This window comes from Bombyx mandarina, chromosome 05 (genome assembly GCF_030267445.1).
Source record: "Bombyx mandarina strain Sakado chromosome 05, ASM3026744v2".
Taxonomy (NCBI): Eukaryota; Metazoa; Arthropoda; class Insecta; order Lepidoptera; family Bombycidae; genus Bombyx; species Bombyx mandarina.
Window position 1 is genome coordinate 517,216 of NC_143212.1, and position 20,571 is coordinate 537,786.

General features: G+C 39.2%; 1 protein-coding gene across 10 annotated transcripts; it reads left to right on the forward strand.

Moving 5' to 3' along the window:
• Positions 1–2,879: 2,879 nt before the first annotated feature.
• stau (double-stranded RNA-binding protein Staufen) lies at positions 2,880–20,045 on the forward strand. Of its 10 annotated transcripts, none has more exons than XM_089727226.1 (17): positions 2,888–3,032; positions 3,130–3,278; positions 6,635–6,806; positions 7,872–7,998; positions 8,899–8,994; positions 9,782–9,990; positions 10,695–10,796; positions 11,504–11,630; positions 11,962–12,291; positions 12,918–13,045; positions 13,520–13,717; positions 14,600–14,831; positions 15,684–15,814; positions 16,515–16,617; positions 17,125–17,285; positions 17,763–17,923; positions 18,417–20,045. In XM_089727226.1, exons 2-17 carry the CDS (start codon positions 3,136–3,138, stop codon positions 18,472–18,474), a joined length of 2,478 nt encoding a protein of 825 aa, XP_089583352.1. In that variant the 5' UTR covers positions 2,888–3,032; positions 3,130–3,135; the 3' UTR covers positions 18,475–20,045. The 10 variants fall into 10 exon arrangements, with proteins under 10 accessions (XP_089583361.1, XP_089583352.1, XP_089583354.1 ...); XM_089727228.1 differs by having other exon boundaries at positions 9,788–9,990; XM_089727229.1 differs by having other exon boundaries at positions 9,791–9,990.
• The last annotated feature ends 526 nt before the right edge of the window (positions 20,046–20,571 follow it).

A 20,571-nucleotide genomic window follows, 5' to 3' on the forward strand; every position in this document is an offset into this window, starting at 1 on the left:
TTCTTTTTTTATTTAAATTTTAATCAATTTGAAAAAAAATCGATTAAACAACATCTTCAAACATGCATATTGGACATCCCTTTTCTTGACATCGTATAAATTCGGTAATTCTCGGTACGGTTCGGAAAGTTCACCTGCGGCTATATTCAGACTCGCCAAGTTATGTCGGTCGTATTGTAATGAGCGATTTAGTGGGCAACTTCATTCTGTTAATTTTGTGTCACGGTGCGCGCGCATCGTAAAATTTCACTCGTCAATTTTTCATAACGCGCCTAAAGAAGTATAACTTCAAAAATTAAAACCGATTTTTTTATGGCGTAATGACTGCTGATATGGTCTTTTTAAATCATGAAAATGACCTGGGACCTAACTTTTGATTCCAAATATAATAACATTTGCAGTCTACAGATAATAAATCTAAGGGGTGGTGGACTGATCGGATTCATAATTCGTCAGACGTATGACTTTGCAGGTCATGGAGTGGCTGAGAGCATTACTGTTCCATAATTTTTATTTTTATTTTTTATTGCTTAGATGGGTGGACGAGCTCACAGCCCACCTGGTGTTAAGTGGTTACTGGAGCCCATAGACATCTACAACGTAAATGCGCCACCCACCTTGAGATATAAGTTCTAAGGTCTCAGTATAGTTACAACGGCTACCCCACCCTTCAAACCGAAACGCATTACTGCTTCACGGCAGAAATAGGCAGGGCGGTGGTACCTACCCGTGCGGACTCACAATAGGTCCTACCACCAGTGATTACGCAAATTATAATTTTGCGGGTTTGATTTTTATTACACGATGTTATTCCTTCACCGTGGAAGTCAATCGTGAACATTTGTTAAGTACGTATTTCATTCGAAAAATTGGTACCCGCCTGCGAGATTCGAACACCGGTGCATCGCAACAACGAATGCACCGGACGTCTTATCCTTTAGGCCACGACGACTTCATAAATGGCTTGAATGGCAAAATGGCTTGACGAATATTTATTTTCCTACCTGTGTGATAGGTTGAGAGACTATTTTATGAGCTCACGGGACTCAAACCGGGAGCGTTGCTAACACTGGTCCTAGCAAGAGCAGTGCTTCGTAGAATCTACCACCGGATCAGAAACGCGACCCACTGAGAAACTTAGTGGGCTGTGTCTATGGGTTAATTTGCTCGTCGAGCCGTTCGTCGTAAGCGAAGGGTTCGGCGAGGACGGTGACCGGTGCTTGAGGTGCCTAAAAGCACCGTAAATGGATCGGGACAACCCGTAATGACGTGTTTAGGGCGACGTCGACTGTTTACCATTCGGTCCACAGGATCAGGTATACGACGGATACTATCCGTTCTTAGATCCTTCACATTATGTGAATGGCATGGTCGGATTGAATACCCTAGAGCTGAAAATCGAAAGAGACGTGCTAATTATTGATTGAGAATTATTGTTAAACTGCATTTATCAACTATTGTACAACTAAATTGATAATTTCACTGTACTAGAATTAGTGTCGCCTAATATGTGTGCCTGATGGTTTAATTGTTGGATGTACAAGTGGGGAGTACATCGCCTGCACTGGCTTCATAGTATCACGCATGCACGTATTCAGCTCACTGCCGATGCATTGTGCTGTCTCGCTACCTTGCCAGCCTTACCAGAATTACCAGCCTATGCTCCGGATACGGATATACTATGATACTTTGCAGCGATTTGTAACTCTTGCCAAAACTACTTAAGCTACATTTATCTCGAATCGTGGTCGAGGCGGTTGGCCAACCCCACGTGGGGTCTACGGACCGTCGAGGCGGTTTACCCGGTCTTTTATGACTGGGTGAATCGTGGCCGAGGACGCCTCACCTTCCGTCTGGTGCAGGTGCTGACTGGGCACGGATGCTTCGGAAAGTACCTGCACCGGATAGGAGCTGAGCCGACGACGAGGTGCCACCATTGTGGACACGACCTGGACACGGCGGAGCATACGCTCGCTGTCTGCCCCGCTTGGGAGGTGCAGCGCCGTGTCCTTGTCGCAAAGATAGGACCAGACTTGTCGCTGCCTGGCGTCGTGGCGTCGATGCTTGGCGGCGACGAGTCTTGGAAGGCTATGCTCGACTTCTGCGAGTGCACCATCTCGCAGAAGGAGGCGGCGGGGCGAGTGAGGCAAAGCTCTCCTCGCTACGCAGAAACCCGCGGCCGCCGAGCAGGGGGTCGGGACCGGGGTCCCGTCCGTAACCCGGCCCCCTAAGAGCTTCTGGCTCCACCCGCTTTGTGCGGGGAGGAGCTTAGGCGTGGGGCAGCGTGGTAGGTCGCGTTCCCCCGACCGCTCCGGGGGAAGGTGTAGCGCGGCGCTATCAATCGGGCTCTTGGCCCGTCGACCGAGGGAACCGGCGGTCATGTTGCTGGCGGCCGCCGGTCCGGCGTCTGGGGGACGGCGGGATGGATGTAATGTGCTCTGCGTAAACCCTGTCCCGCCGTCTCAATAACTCCGACTGGGTTCCCACCCGGTCCGGGGTAGGGCGCCGGCTGTGAGCGGCAGGAGTTTTTAGTGAGGTTCAACTCCCACATACCCCACCTGCCGTGCGGGTGGGGGTCCGGCGATTTTCTCCTGTGGAAAAAAAAAAAAAAAAGCTACATTTATACCGCTAAGCTACCGTCAATTTGTTACAAAAATTTTGGTTAAGCTGTTATTTTGCAAGAAGACGGTACTAAATAAATAACAAATATTCTGCTTGTCCATAAAGTCGAGAAAGTAAAAATGGGGTGTAAACATTTTTTCGTCAGTTAAAATATACTGCAATCGAAAATTAATATTATTGAAGAATGTATTTTCACTCTTCTTTAAACTTCACATTAGTGATAATCTATGCTTCTCCAAAATATGGCTGTTTTTTTTTCTACATCTGACAACATTTAACATGGCCGCATGTTGAACAAAACGATTTTCTTTACTGTTTGCCAAAATAAAATAGCAGGGGCATAAAAACAAGAGCGGATTGATGATATTTTTATAACTGTGGAAATAAAAACTGTTAAATATTGAATTTAGGTAAGGGCCGCCACGATGTACTTTTGTAATTGACTTGGTTTATTTACGGTGTTTTGGTTGACCGCGATATTTATAGTTTGTGTTGTGTCGGTGGCAGTGGAAGATGATGCATCACCCAAACATGCATCATCAGCCGATGTCAGGGCACCCGCCGCAGCACATGCCTGGACACCAAGCGATGCCCGCACACCATCAGATGCCGCCCCATCAGTTACACCGGGAGAACAGGCACGTAACGTTAACTAGGTAACATCGGCTTTTTATTATTTTGTTTGCAAACCGTAAGTTAACTAACCATTTTAAAATAGTAAGACTTAGGCATACTAACAGTAGTACTTTCATTTAAATTAGGGTTTCATTAGTGTTTCATAGTTTCATTTTAGGCATGGTTCATTATTTAGATGTTTATTTACTAGCCTGTGTTTGGTTTGACTTAATTTAATCAGGTCCTGATTAGACTTCACACGTAAATTGTTTTATTATGGTCATATTTATTTTAAACTATTTACTATTTTACTTATTTTTAGTTATTATTTAAACTATTTTCTTCCTCAAAAGTTTAGTTTATTAGTTTGGTTTATAATATTCTTAACAGCATTCAATGTATATACAAAATAAATAAGTTAAGTTGTGAAATATTAAAATAATAGAAGTAAATATTCAATTTTCAAATTTCATAAAACTCATTCAGATACAATAGGATAAAAAGCAATTTGTATGAAATCATTGAATTTTTTTTTTTTATATTTTGCTGTTTTCAAACCTAAAAATATCTATTAAACTTGTTTCCTTGTATGTTGCTGCTCATGACAGAAACTGATTCAATAGTGCACTGTAAAAAATTGTAAATCACTTAAACTACCTAAATTAAATTAAATTTAAATTCATAAGACACAACATACCTAACCTAATTTTTTTTAAATTTTCTTAATGCACTTAATAATGGCTGTCTCGAACAATGCTGTTAAGTGTACCCATTAAACTTATTTTATGTTCTGACCAATTCTTGCTGTTAAGTGTAACCATTAAACTTACCAATTTTTAATTTACATTTATAGTATGTTCTTTGATTTATATAATTCACGAACATGATTAAAACTACATTCATGGGTTAATCTCATGTTCATAACTTTCAATGTGTTAAATACTTTACAGGTGTAATAATCATGTATAACCATAATGTCATTAGATAATATTTTTATTTTGTGAACTCAATATGTTTAATCTTTAAAAACAAATCAGTATTATGTACATTCATGTTTTGGGCTGTATTAAACTATTCCCTACATATAAATAATGTCACTGACACTTTCTACATTTAGACAACATATTACAGTATTGGTCATGGAAATTGTTATTTTAACATTTAAGATGAAATTTTTCATTCAATCAAATTTCAAGCTTACTTATTTTCTTATGTTCTTAGTATTTTCTTGTTTTATTGAGGCAGACATAACAATTAAAGCATAAACACTAACCCGTTCAGTATTTGAAATGTCACAAATAAAACAATGACAATAAAATATGTGAGAGTAAACCATAAAAGTAATTTTAATTCTTCTTTATTACTGAAGGTTGTGTCCTTGAAACTTGACTGTGGCCTGTCTCGTGAGCTGTTTCCACCTTGTCTGGTCCTCAGCTTCTCATAGGGTGGTTTCGACTGCCCATCCACTTAGGTGGTTATTCGGTCACACTAGCTGTTCAGATTGTCAATAATCCCATTGTCACGGATCGCTTGGAACCTCTAGGTCTGTGGAGAACTTTGGTTCCCTCTGTATTTTGTGCTGTATGTTCCATGGGGAGTGCTCTGAGGAATTATTTGAGATAATTCCATCGTCTCCTTTTTACCGTCGCACCACCTGCTACCGGAGTAGAGTTCATCCATACTACCTACTAGCCACTGCTTTCACCCACAGTGCTTTTCCAGAGATCTTTTTTGCCACGTACCATCCGGCATTGGAATGAGCTCCGCTCCACGGTGTTTCCCAAGCGCTATGACATGACTTTGCCCCTGGCATTGCTGACGTCCATGAGCGACGGTAACCACCCACCACCAGTTGGGCCGTATGCTACTATGCCTATACGGCAATAAAAAATAATTAAAAAAACAACTAGTGGCTAGGTGATCGGCCACGCGGTCTATTTCCTTCTACCTTACCCGTCAAAATCACTTTGTCTAAGTTATTCGACTGTCGGCGGGCAATGTGACCGAAGTAGCTGACGACCCTCTGGTAGCAGATTCTTGAGAGCCTGACTCGGATGCGAAGCTGAGCTAGAATAGATTTATTTGTCCTCTTGGCCGTCCACGGAATCCGGAGCATTCGTCTCCAGCACCACATTTCAAACGCGTCTATTTTCTTGCGCTCTGATGCCCTAATTGTCCAGGACTCTGCACCGTAGAGAAAGATTGACCAAAGAGAAAAACTAAAACTAGGATTCGAACGAGTCTCATTTTCGTGACGTTGGAGATTTTGCGATTTTTCCGTATTCGTTTGAGCTTGCTCATCGTTGTTTGGACCATCAGCGTCCTCTTCCTGATTTCGCCTTTTTAATTTTAATTATAGATTCAAAATAACATTACATCAGATTTTATCCAAAAGTAGTAATATTCTTGTGAATGATAAAAGGTTGAACTAGTGAGTGTCTCTTCGGCAGAGATTAATGTATTTTTAATTTCTGCAGTCACCTTATATTCATTCAGTGCAATTTTTTGTGTTTTATAATCCATTTGATACACGTATTTCCATTTAATTATCCTTTGTGGCGAAAAAAAGCTGCTGGGATATATGTGTAGAACTTAAGAATTTAAAGTTGCCCTAAATTCTTATCATTAAGTGTTTTTATTAATTTTTGCATTTAGATTTCTAGTTGAAATAAAGCATTTTTAGTTAAATAGATTTCATGAAATGCATATTGGTTATTAAGTTTAATTTACTGGAATACAATAGTTGCTATTAAAATAAACTTATGATATTAAAATGTCTCCTTAAATTCAATGGAAAATTTCCGAATTTATTACATTAAACTTTCATGTAAGAATTTTTGAGCAAGAGACTATATATATCGTTTCACTGTGTGGTTTAAATGTATACCATACAAGCCACACGATAACAGTGTAATAATATTACTTGGCTTCTCAAACTTTGACACTCTTTAATATAATAACTCTGTTTTACATTCATCTATTGAGTGTAGACGCTTTCATATGCAAATTATGTGTAATTTGTTGATACGCCGAGGGTCTTTTGCGGCACTCTTTGTCACTTAAACAGGTCACGAATGAATCGGACAAAAGGAACATATGACGATGTCTCTATTGACCAGTGGAGCCAGTTCGAAAGCCAGGACCTTTCTTCACTAAAAGTAATATTTCACGTCAATTGAACGGCGGGCAGTTGCAATAACACTGTCACAGTGTGTACGACTGATCACACGAAAGGTGTCCAGTGTCCCCGCTTCCTTTCACTAAAACTTTGCTCTTTATCTTTCGTTGGCGTGGAATCTCGAAGTGATAACTTGAATCTAGTGATAAACGTTGAGATATCTTGAGATTTATTAATAAACGTAATGCTAAACGAATTTTATTGTGTTTGTGTGTAAAGGGTACCGCTGGGTCCATCCCAGGCGGGCGGAGGGATGGGCGGGCATGGGCAGGCAATGGGCGGCATGGGCAGCATGGGAGTACCTCCACACCACGGACCTGCTCAGAGACCTCCGCATCCGATCAGACCTATGCCACATCATCCACCAGGCCAACATCACAATGTACCACCGGTAGTGTATTTTCATTTTTATAATATTATTCACTCCTACTACGTTTGTCGGTAAGCTTTGTCTTGATCTAGGTCGAAATTTGAAAAATATACATTTGTAATAATTTTAACAGGCTGTTTAAAAAAGTTTAATATTGTGGATTTACGTAGGTATCAAATAGCGATATTCCATTCCGATCATTTGTTTCTATAACAAGGGTTTTTAATAAAATCCTTAGTTTGGTGGAGAGTTGTCCTACACTAACTGAATCATAGTGGTTAAGAAATAGTGGCATAAGAAGTAGGTTATTACTGGGATCATGAATAGCTTAGTACGCATGTTCACTTCTGTAACAACACTAGCTTATTGGGAAAGTAACAAAGAATCTCCTCTTGAACTGTACCTATAAGAATTTACTAGTAGTGAATTCGAAATCATTTTAAGTAATTCAATTCCAAATTCGTTAACTATCACGGCTGGACCGCTGGAAGTAATTCACGGGAATCCGGTAATTAATTCAAGTAATTCAGCAATTGTTGCTGTGTCAACGACATATTCTGTGATCCGGAGCAAAATAGACAGAAAGAGCAAGGCACTCGTGCAACAAGAATATAGTTGAGCAACTGTATCATATACACGTGCGATTAAAATTTCTCGATTCGATTTCATCTTTTTTAAATTTGTTATGACCACATCTGGCAATTCCCCTAGAATTTTGACGACATTTAGCAACTACGGCGATGCTACGAGACGGCCTCTATCTAGATTTAATGCTGGTTTTAATCTGGCATCAAATTGAATACCAATAAAACTACGTGTGCTAACAGCTGGTACATAATATAGCATTATTTTTGTTATAACGAGATATTATTTTTTGCTACTAATACTTTGTATTCACATTGGAAGAGATCTTATACAAAACACAAATGATCCCTTCACTGTTTTACCGAACCACATAGTATTGAGTCGATTTTTAGTGGGAGTAGGTCTTTCTTTTTCCAATATACATATTTGCTTAGGAGAAAAGCATAGGTCGGGGTTGCTGAATGTAAATAATTTTTAATTGCGTTATTTGGTTGTCGACAGCGACTTCGTCGTCCGTATATGGGCGGCGGGTACGGTCCGGGCGGGGTGGTACCTCCCCCCTTCCAGCACCATCATCCGCCAACGCAACCCGCCCAACAAACTCAGAACGCACCGCCACGTCACACTGGTGAGTAAATCTAAGCTCTCACAAATATTGTCGTCATGGTATCAATGCCCTGACATAATCTATACTAATATATAAATCTACAGTGGTTTTTACGGATGTTCCGTTATAACTACTGAACCATGCATCCGATTGACTTGAAACTTGGTATCCATGTAGAAACTACATGTACTTAATGAATAGGCTAATATTTATAATAGTGTTGGATTCCCTAATAATAATGACAATAAATAATAATGTTTATTTTAAATGCCCAACGAAGCGGGCGAGTACGGCTAGTATTTGAATAAAAGTTTACGAAGCACAATTCTCATACATTAATATTACTTAAAACGAATTTTGATTCCCCATTAATTCTATTGATTTAGTGTAGATACGTACATATTATTGCAAATATTGAAAGTAATCGTAATAGTAGAAATATCTTTTTCCGCTTTAATCCTTTCGCTACGGCAGGCCTCGCTTCAAAGTGTTTCGCAAGAAAGGGAGCGCTAAATGTGCGCACATCACCTTTCGCGTTGTTTTCCCTACCTATTCGCTGGTAGCCTAAGAGGCTATTTCAGTTAAGTCCGGACGGTTAGGTGAGTTCACGGGCTCAACCTGAGAGAATTTGCTAACACTAGCCCTAGCAAGAGCCGTGCTTCACAGAATCTACCATCGGATCGGAATTGCGACCCACTGAGAAGATCCGGCGAGATACTCAGTGGGCTGTGTCTATGGGTTAGTTCGCTAGTCGAACTCTTCGTCGTATTTTTTTCGGCGTTATTTTTCAACCGGTGACTATAGTCACCCATCGTATATAGACGACCTTTTGTGACGGGTGACTAGTCACCCATAGTAGCGAAAGGGTTAACAATTTCAATATTAATGGTCTTGTAATATGTGATTAATTTAATATATTAGGTCGGGACAGGCTATCGTCTCCCCCACTTTTTTCTTCGAACTCGAAGCTCATGCAAGATTTAGATGGACAATGCATAAATTATCACAAAGATATAGGTACATACTGTAATATGACACTTGATTTTATAGCTGTTGTTTTGTACAAAAAGAAAATACATTTGTTTTTTAATTCGTTTTTTTAGTTAAAATTAAATTAGAACATGCGTAGATAGTGGATCGTATACTTTATTAGTTTTTATTGTTCTTAATTGAATATGCAATTTCGAAAAGGGCACATCTCTGAAAATTTAAAATGTTCAGGAAATGAAAAAAAACTGATTATTTTCTAAAGCAGTGTGAAATTTAAAATATTAACTTTTGAGATATATTTTAGTGTTAATTAGCAATTGAAAATTACTGGAATTATTATAAAATGGGTGTAGGTAAGCCTCAAAACTACATGTATATGAAAAAACGTATTTGACAAAATATGCGACATGTGTCCTTTTCGAAATTGCATATTCAATTAGATTTTAAGTTTTTATAGATATAATAGTTGTTTTAGTAGCTGGCTTGATATTTACTTTAAGAAATCTCAGTAATGTATGTATGTATGTATCACTTCATAGTTACTGTTTTTAGAATTATTAGCATGTGCCTAATATGATGGATAGACAAGCTAATGTGACAGAGTACATACTTTCTATAGTAAAAAGTCTATAGACCGCTAATGCTCAACATCACGATAGAGTACATGTTTTCAACAGTAAAAGTCTATAGACCGCTAATGCTCAAAATCACGACAGAGTACATGCTTTCTATAGTAAAAGTCTATAGACCGCTAATGCTCAAAATCATATCTCAGTATAAAGACGTTTGAAAAATAAAAGCCGTAATTGCAAAGTTGCAGCAGGGTCGGTATCAGCGGGTCCGGTAGCCGGCAGCGCGGCCGTGCCCGAGGCGAGTGCAAACGTGGGCGCGGCGCTGAGCGCGGGCGGCGCGGACTGCGCACCGGCGGCGGGCGACGGCGAGGCGCGTGCTCCCGCCGCCGCGGCCAACAGTAAAGAGAAGACTCCCATGTGCCTGGTCAACGAACTGGCCAGGTACAATAAGGTCAGCCCGTTTCACTTCTTATTCGCTGTCCCACCATCGCGGCCCGTCTAGTGTTAAATGATTACCAGAGTCTATAAACATTTTTGTTGGTACATTTTTTCCTTATTAGGAAAGGCAAGGGAATCTAAGCCCATACAGCCTTGTCTGTTCTATATAGTCCATAGACATAACAATGTGAATTCAGCCACCTACCTTGAGACTTGATGTCTGTTATCTCAATTATATAGTAATAACGTAAATTTTTGGCGGTTTCTATTTTTATTACACAGTATTGTTCCTTCATCGTGGCAGACATTTGTGAACATGTATCAAATATGTATTTCATTAGAAGTATTTGGTTAGCAGGATTTGAACATGGCCATTTAAGTGAAGACGTTTGAAAAGACGTCGTTCCATAATCCATAAACTATAATCACCTTATATAACCAACATGTCAAAAGCCACAAAATGACGTCAAACAAATTTAGGAACCCTATTCGTAGATTGAAGACACTGATCCAATTGTTCTATGTTAAGGAACTATTGGTTGAACTAAGGTTGGAATTTAATTTAAAATCAACACTGCTTAGGCAATTTTACTATGCCCAAAGAATTTCGACTTTGTTAATGCAGCTTAAAGCCGTACCTAATAGAAAAATATTTTGGCCGTGACAAAACGTCAAAAGCATAGATAAATAAAAAGTAAGTTGGGTTTTTATTTACAGATAAAACACCAATACCGCCTCACATCAGAAACAGGACCGGCCCACAAAAAAGTATTCACAGTAACACTTCGCTTGGGTGAAGCTGAAGAATATACGGCTGAGGTACATTTTTAAATTTTACACAAACTAACTTTTCTATTTTTCATTGTTCTAATGCCGGCCACTCACATGCGCGCGAACATTTGTACATTGTACGAATGTTCGCGCGCATGTGAAGGGTCGTCAGACATTCATTCGCAAACTTAGCGGCTGTGCAAATAGGTTCGGTATTCAATTTGCGAACCCGTTTGCGCTTCCTCCTACACTTGTTTACGAATGTCTCACGAATTTTTCTTCTTTTTTAATTCGTCAATAGAACATTGAAGAGAAAAAGAGTTTTTAATTCTTTCCTAAGCGTCATTAACGGCCATTCTGTTGTTATTGGATTTCTTTTGAGGGTCCCATACGGTCGATTCATTTTGCAGGAGTTCAATGAACTCCATCACCTTGGTGTTGTTCCAATCCATGATGAAGCTACACAATAGACGTCACGGACTATGAAAATGGCGAACCGTCCGTTACCTTCGCAATCGTGAGCGCAACTGGTCACACGAATAAGTGGGAAACATTTTTAACGATCTGTTTACGGGAACTACGAACGAACGAGATTTCAATACTGTGTTAAACACGTCTATAATAAATAAGAGCAGCTATGTAGTAGGATGTCTCAGTCCTGCATTTTAATGGCGGTGATGTCAGACACTACAATGTGCGACCTTTTTTTTATTATATGACAATTTTTTAATATTCGTATGTGCGATGTTGTTCAGGGCTCGTCCATAAAGCGCGCACAGCACGCGGCGGCGGGCGCGGCGCTGGCGGGCACCGCCTACCCCCCACCCCCGCCCCGACCCGCGCCGCCCCTCACCGCACTGCATCATCACCACAGGAATTCTGGTAAGTAGCACGACTTGTATATATATTGTTTGAGTTTGATTAAAACAAGAGTTTTTTTCTTATATAAAAAATATTTACCTGATAATATATTAAATTTAACATCTTATTAGACAGAATCTTAAAAAATCAACATAAGTTGTTAATTAAGAAACGTGTAAAAAAAATTTTTCTTTTGTCCTTAATTTAAATATTTTTTTATTCATAGAGTTGAATTATATTAAGTGCAAATTAATGTTAATAAAAAGATTATTCTGATGAATCATTCTGATGAATCAGAATAATTTACATCAGAGAATAAAAACAGGCTAGTGAAGTAATGTGTTGACTTCAGGTACGGTCATGCCGACGGTGGAGCTGAACGCGTTGGCGATGAAGCTGTGCCAGCCCGCCATATACACGTCGCTGCCGGCCGTGGCGGGGTGCGGGCGGGGCGCGCGGGGCCGCGGGTACGGCGGCGGCGTGTTCGCGCGCGTGCTGCCGGCGCTCGTGTACCGCGTGCGCGTGGACGTGGGCGGCCGCGCCTGGCTGGGCGAGGGCGCCACGCCGCAAGCCGCACGACACGACGCAGCGGCGCGCGCGCTGCATGACCTGCGCCCGCACCCCGCGCCCGCCGCCGCCGCGCTCGCGCCGCACGATACCAACGCTGCTACAGACGAAAACGGTATCCTAATTTTTTTTATTGTGAAACTTTAACAAAGGTCTTTCGACAGTGGCTTATATAACTGATCATAAACTCCGTGTTATTGGGTCTGTGTGTTCCAACATCATTGAAAAACAGCTGTTACACTTAAATTTTTTCCATTTTTTTTGTTTAAATGATGAGTTTAAAATCGAGAGATAATCATTATAACTGATAACGAATTCGGGAACTATAGAGAAAACTTAGTGCTACTAATTTACGTTGCTCTCCGATTTGTTTATTTAAAATACGTAGAAGCGCACTTATTATTTATCTTTTCATAATCATATAATTCATATTAATCAACTCAAAATCGATTTAGAATTTGCAAATTAAAATACCATACATCACATTAAATTATGACAAGTCACGGATAATATATCAACTAATTAATATTAATTGCTGGCTTTAGAACCGAAACACATTGATGTATGGTAGGGAAATATATTTTGCACTTACAACTGATAACAACAATTTCAAACACTTTGCCTACTTTTTTAATTGTGCACTGATTAAGTAACATGAATTAAATTAAAAAAAAACCTCACTTTACGTTAATTGCATTATTTTTGGAAATATAAATCAAAAATATATAAATTAAATTTCAGGGGAAGGAGGTGATTTATTGAATTCTGAAGTGAAGTCTCCGGTGTCACTTGTACATGAAATTGCTTTGAAACGAAATCTCACTGTTGATTTTGCTGTCAAATCTGAACGCGGACCTCCACATATGAGGGTGAGATTGGATTTACTATAATTTTTTCTTGAGTTCTCAATCACAACCTCTGCTTATTTTTATATCTAAATATATTTTCTCCTAAAAGTGGTCGCAAGCGTGTCCATAATACACAAGTTATATTGACCATGTGACCTTTATCTATACTAATATATAAATCTACAGTGGTTTTTACGGATGTTCCGTTATAACTACTGAACCATGTATCCGATTGACTTGAAATTTGGTATCTATGTAGAAAATACATGTACTTAATGGATAGGCTAATATTTATACGAGTGTTGGACTCCCTACACCACTTGCGGGGGCGTTAATTATGAGAATCTTTGTAGGGCTGAGAAATAATAATATTAATTTTAAATGCCCAGCGATGTGGACGGTTACAGCTAGTAATTTATAATACCAACTACATACAACAACCAATTACGCAATAGTTGTATTGAAATTGCTGGTCACACACACACACACACACAGGTATTCGTGACGACATGCACTGTGGGCGAGATAGAGACGGAGGGCGAGGGCAACGGCAAGAAGGTGTCGAAGCGTCGCGCGGCCGAGCGCATGCTGGAGGAGATGCGGCACCGCTGGCCGCTCGCCGCGCTGCGCCCGCGCCCGCCCGAGCGCCGCCGCCCGCACCCCGCCAAGAAGAAGCCGCGCAATCTAATCAAGGTTACTCACTTTTTTTAATAATCTTATTGCTTACTACTGAAACTCAAGCACATTTCGTTGTGACCCCCTCAAAATTTTTAAAAATAAATAATAGTTTTTTACACGCTTTTTTTACAATAAAATCATGTTTTCTAATACTATTTTTAATTCAAATTTATATTCTATTTTTTAGTTGGATTTTCTATAAAAGCGTATTTTGTTAGTTTTTTTAAACTATTATTTGATTTTCATTTTTTAGTTGAATTTAAATTTTTTCAATTTTTTAAAATATTCATTTCATATTGTCATCGTCCTTAATAAGTATACCAAATTTCGAATTAATTCGACGTTCTGAAGGGGGTCACAATCATGTTCAAAGATTCCGTTACATACTAACATACATACGTCTGAAGCTAATAAAAGCATATTAAAAATATATATATTACATTGCTTCCCTCAAGCGAAGTTCCAGTTATGTATCAGACAGCAGAAAATACATGCTCTTGGCATGTGGAGTTACTGTTTTTTTGTATGAGTATCGTAGATAAAACCTCAAAACTCCGCGGTACACCTACACCTAGAGCTACTTCTTGGCGCCTTCTTTATTGGGTCAGTAACATATCGATCTAGAAACTCGATCAACTGAGGGAACGATTGAGGAGAAAGAGGCTAGTGTCTACACGACACCTCGTACACTCACACCGTATATTATCTATTAAATTAAAAAATAATTCGAATCGAGCCAAACTTCTCATAATTATTGTTTGGACACATAAGTAAATCGTCAAGTCTTCAATTACTCGTGTGTCAATGTTTTTTAAATACAAAACAGTAAGTAAATGACGGCATGGAAAGTAGTAGTGTTTGTATAATAGTTAAGACACATCCGACGTGTTGTCGCAGGAGGGCAGCGTGTGCAGCGGGTCCGGCGGCGGCAGTCCGGGCGGCGACAACCCCATCTCCCGGCTGGCGGTGGTGCGGCACGCGGCCCGCGCGCGCTCGCCGCACTACGCCGTGCTGGAGGAGCGCGGCGCCGCGCGACGCCGCGAGTTCCTCGTGCGCTGCGACGCGCCGCCGCACTCCGCCACCGGCCGGGGACCCAACAAGAAGACTGCCAAGCGACGCGCCGCCCACAGTAATTACGACACCCTTATTCTTATATTTAGATACTAGCGACCCGCCCTGGCTTCGCTTCGGAAACATTAAATTTTATTATTGAATAGTTGAATCCCGCTATGCTACCCGCGGTTATTGACGTATCGGGGGTGACGCCACGGTGCGAAGCTAGTCAAAAAAAGTAGCCTAAGTTACTCCTTATATTATCAGCTACCTGTCAGTGAAAGTCCCGTCAAAATTGGTCCAGCCGTTCCAGAGATTAGCCGGAACAAACAGACGGACAGACAAAAATTGTAAAAAATGTTATTTTGGTTTATGTATCGTATATATTCATGTAGTAAAAAGTGATTATTTCAATATTACAAACAGATACTCCAATTTTATTTATATGTATAGATAACCAGTACAGTACGTACACCGCGAAGTATTTGCTGATTCGTAATTGACGAGTCTACTTTGTAGTAATTTTTAAATTAAAAGCTGTCTTTTAATTTAAAGTCAATCTGTTATAAATAACTAAAAAAACTAAACGTTTTTTATTATTTCAAGTAATACTCAACTATGACTAAACATGTACAATCGCATGGTTAAGTTGCCATTTATTTTGGTCCTAAATGAAAAGTGCACTCATGAGCCGTCAATATTTTTTACTAGTTGGTAGACGTATTGTCAGCCCGTACGCGACGCAATTATGCGTTTCAGTTTGAAGAGTGGGGCACCTGCTGCAATAAAATTGAAATTTCAACCTCAAGGTGTGTCCTATAATCATTTGGCACCAGGTGATCCTCGAGCTTATCTGCAGACCTAATTTATAAAAAAATCCTCACACCTGTCATTAAAACAATCATATATAAAGCAATGACATTTTCAGATGTACTTTTAGCAATGGAAATGATAACAAACGGCTCGACTGGAAACACAGCCACAGTCAACGGCTCCGAGCTCAGCACTAGCGTCTCTAGCGATGGAAGTAAATCTAATGGAACCGATAGCAAAAACAAGGTGAGGTGCTACTCATGCCATTGAAATTAGTTTTGATTCTGGATTCAACGAAACAAGCGATTTCATATAAATGGATTTTATATGCAAGCTGTTTACCTTGAAGTTTTATTGTTGATTTTTTGGCTTTCAATATTGGAGCATAGCGACCGGTTCTTAAATCTTGAGTATCACCCAGGTACAATAAACGTGTAATAATTTATACTAGTGGCCCCACAGTAGTCGAGATTCGACTATAATTAATTGAAATTATAAGTTTAAACATTTTTATGGTTCTATTGTCAAACACTATTTATATTTCGATAATATAATCACAGTATTCGCCAAAACTACACTATAGATCAATAATATTAAAGGCAAACAATATTATTAATCTATTATCAAATTTGACCACAGACTTTAAACAATAACAAAAGTTTCCCAATTGACAGTAAATAAAGAGTATATTTTTATGTATGTGTTATGTCAAATACCTGAAAGTGTGTAATGCTTTTTTTAATGATTTAATGCGTTTTTTATGCATAATTTAAAAAAAATTAGCATTCTGCACTTCTTCTCTATATTCTCTATAAGTATAGAAAATTTCATACTGCTCCGTCCAGGCAATTTTCGCAAAAAAGGGATACAAAGTTTTTGCTTCACGTATTAATATATATAGATGTCACATGTAGTTCGCTTTTAAGAGTACAGAAATATATTTCAGGTTAGCGATACAGCGGCCAGTGAGACCCGACAGCCGGTTCCGGGCGTGCTACTCATGGATTACCAACAACGAGGAGGAACCCCACAAACACAAACGACTAACGGTAAGAACAAACGCGGCAGGCGAAGTTGTTTCCTTAAACTAAATAGCACAATTATAACAAAATGAGTTATCAATCTCATGCACCATTAACTAATTTGTTAATCTCATATGAGCCTTAAAATTGTGTTATTAATGGCAACCAATTTTTATAAAACGAAACGCAAAAATTAGTTAACCAGGTTCAATTGATACGGCACAGAAAACAGTTCAGCTGATAAGATTAGCGTGCACAGATCAAACATACCTGCCCTGCCTATTTCTGTCATGAAGCAGTAATGCGTTTCGGTTTGAAGGACGGGGCAGCCGTTGTAACTATGCTGAGACCTTGGAACTTTATCTCAAGGTGGGTGGTGCATTTACGTTGTAGATGTTTATGGGTTCCAATAACCACTTAACACCAGGTGGGCTGTGAACTCGTCCACCTATCTAAGCAATAAAAAAAAACATACACCGAAAACTTTTATTAGGTTTGCTTTAGTTAATGTGTGTGAATAATTTAATTTTACAGGTGTCACCGATACAGTTACAAATAGCACTAGTAATTCCACTCCAGTTGTGAGCAATAACAGTACCACGACTTCGCCTGGGACGACGCCCGGAGCCAAAGATCAGCTCATGTATCTCTCGCAGCTCCTCGGATTTACAGTGCAGTTTTCAGATTTTCCTAAGGTAATCTTTTTTAAACTTAGCGGTTGATTTATACTAAAAGTGTAACGGTAAAAATTCCTGGTCCCTGTATATGTACTGGTGACTGACACAAAAAAATAGAGGTCTATTAATTAACTGGTGCTGTCACGAATAATACAACGTTAGACTTTATATCCAGAAAGGTAGGATCTAACGTCGGCGTCGACTTGCCAGCTTTGATTTCCTAAATCTGTATAAAGTAGCGGAAGCTTTGTATCGTCCTATACCCATAGACAGCCCACTGAGTTTCTCGCCGAATCTTCTCAGTGGGTCGAGTTTCCGATCCGGTGGTAGATTCTGCAAAGCACGGCTCTTGCTAGGGTTCGTGTCAGCAACAATGTTAGGTTTGAGCCCCGTGAGCTCATCTACTAATAAGAGTTACGCTGAAATAGCCTCTCAAGGCTCTCAGCTTAGGTAGAAAAAAAAAGCATGTGAAGGTATTACGTTTGTGATGTGCAGCGCAACCACGGGGAGTACCTGTCGCTGGTGTCGCTGTCGACGGAGCCGCCCGTGATGTGCCACGGCGGCGGCGCCTCCACCGCGCACTCGCACGAGCAGTGCGCCCGCGCCGCCCTGCGCGCGCTCGCGCTCATGGGGCTGGACGCGCCCGACCACGCCGCGTTAGTACTCTATACTCTATACCACTACTTTTGACATCAACTCTTCACACAATTTTGGGCGTTTCCTATAAAGTATAGATCCAAGCCATTAATTGAAAAAGAACCATTATTTTTTTTTATTTTTTTATTGCTGTGATGGGTGGACGATCTCACAGCCCACCAGGTGTTAAGTGGTTACTGGAGCCCATAGACATCTACAACATAAATGCGCCACTCACCTTGAGATAAAAATACTAAGATCTCAGTATAGCTACAACGGCTACTCCAGCGTTCAGACCGAAACACATTACTGCTTCATGGTAGAAATAGGCATGGTGGCGGTACCTACCCGCGTGGACTCACAAGAAGTCTTAGTAAAGCTATAAATTTGTCATTAATGATTATGTTCTTAAGTTACTTAATTAAATTTTAAATTAGTTTCAAATAGGTTGCATCATATAAATATTTCATATCGCATGTTCTATTCGTAAAACGATTATAAAACTATTTCCAGTGTTCCGAGTACTCCGAGCAAACCGAGCGTCGCCATCACAAACGGAATAACAGAGTGACGGTGTCTCCGCGCGGCGTGTAGTTGATTAGAAGACGCCATTCATTCTCTCTTATTTGGTTTTATTTCAACTCGATGGCAATATGTAGTGTGTGTGTGTGTATGTGTGTGTTTGATTATGCGAGGACGTGTAGGGATCGTGACATGACACACGAGCGGTAACAATCGATATCTTTATGATGTAGCACACTGCCCCCTGATCTCGACTTCATAAGTTTCAATCTTTATTTTCAATTTTTTATGTATTTCAAATAGATTTGTTTTTTGTATATTATAAATCTGTCAATTTATGAAATGTAATAGTTTTTATTTTACGATTAATTAGTTTACGATTCGGAATCTTTTATCACAAAATAGTTTTAATTTTGTTTTCGGGACGATTGTTTGAATTAATGTTTTTGACGTTTCAATCCTCTCTCACAGTCGTTGATTAGAATGATCAGATAAATTTATTGAATCTTGATCGGACATCAAGCCTGCCTACGATAAGGCGGGCGATAATTAAATTTAGAGTTTATTAATATTTATGATAGTTAGTGAAACACGCGACGCGTTCTGCGAAGTCGAACCGAGTGATAAAATTGAGATTGAGCAGCTCTTGGCGGCCACCGACAGAACACTGATCGATTATTATAATATATGTATCTCGAGTTTATGCGAGTTTGTTTACGGAACATTCGGTGGTCTGCTGCAGTCTCGACGAACGCTAAAGTTACACCATGCGGCCATGGTGTCCCCTTAGTTTAGCTAATAGAAATAATCGCCGTAATCCTTGTAGTTTAGCAATAATATTAAGTTCTTTAGTCGTATTGTGCGAGTCTCTGTAATTCAGTATTTTGCCCCGCATCTCTGGTTTATATGTATAATAATTTAAGGACGAACTTGGGTACGGCGATTAGACCACATGGCCTCGGTTTTAAAATCACCACAGTTGTGCTTATTAAAACTATTTATTCGACCCTAGCCTTTGAAATGTTTAATTGTAGATCTACATTTATTCAGTCAGGCACCTTTGATATAATATTAATATCGTAGTTGCTTATATTATTTACTAATTGTGTAATTTTTGCATGAACCCTAATGAATATAGAATAGCAACTAACAAATAATCTACCATTCGATTAAAGGTATTATTTATGTATTTGTAATATAGGTAATGTGTTTTATGTGGTATATCGGATTCAGGATGATGTCATTGCGCCGTCGATCTAGATAATTTCGCATCCTTTTTTGTTGATTGTACAATTCACTGTAGCGGGTCTGACGTTTAATAAAATTCTTATAATTATTAAGGATACAGCTGTGTTCTCTGTCTTATGTGAAGAGAAAGCAGTATGTCTTTGTTCTAATTAAACATTTTAAATCGAGGCCATCGAAAGTATTTCTCAACTAAGCGTTAAGAAATTGTTGATAAAACTATGTTATTGGTGATTGTAAAGCCGAAAAGTGTTTTTATTTATTTGTTTAAAGTAACTAATACATATTTTATTATCGCATGGTAGGAGTGATTCCCAACCAAACTTGTGCTTTTAGCAATGTATATTAAGGACAAGAATAAAAGTTGAACACAAATCGATGTTTTATTTTGGAGATTATATGAGGCCTATAAAATCAAAGGCAGCTAAATCCAAGTCCGTCAAATATTCAGATAAACTAAAAAAATCGGCCCTAATCACGTCATTACGGATCCTCCCGATCCATCGAAGTGCTCCTCTTGCTAGATAGAGCCAATGTTAGCAGCACTCCCAGTTTGAGAAGCTGAAATAACTTTGTTCGGATAGCTACGATATTCTTTATTTTAAAGCAGATTTATAAAAGAATGAGAATAATACTAATAATCTGAATTTTAAATGATAAAACTTCGTTTATTAGTACTTAGTTCAGAGTAAAATAAAAATTTTGAACTGAATTTGTTTGTTTGAACTGAGATTTAGCTGCATTTGCTATAACATGAAAACACTAAAGCGTGTCCAACTAACAACATTAAGGCGTTTAGCTGCCTTTGATTTTAAAGGCCTCATATGTCTCATAAATTCAAAATTTAACATGAATGAATTGTTTTCGAACGTCAAAATAGATTTATACTGTCTTATTATTG

Coding starts and splice junctions, on each gene's coding strand:
- stau (XM_089727226.1), top strand. CDS start 3,136: ATGATGCATCACCCAAACATGCATCATCAGCCGATGTCAGGGCACCCG. Junction 10,797..11,503: donor CTGAAGAATATACGGCTGAG/GTACATTTTTAA, acceptor GATGTTGTTCAG/GGCTCGTCCATAAAGCGCGC. Junction 14,832..15,683: donor CAAGCGACGCGCCGCCCACA/GTAATTACGACA, acceptor TGACATTTTCAG/ATGTACTTTTAGCAATGGAA.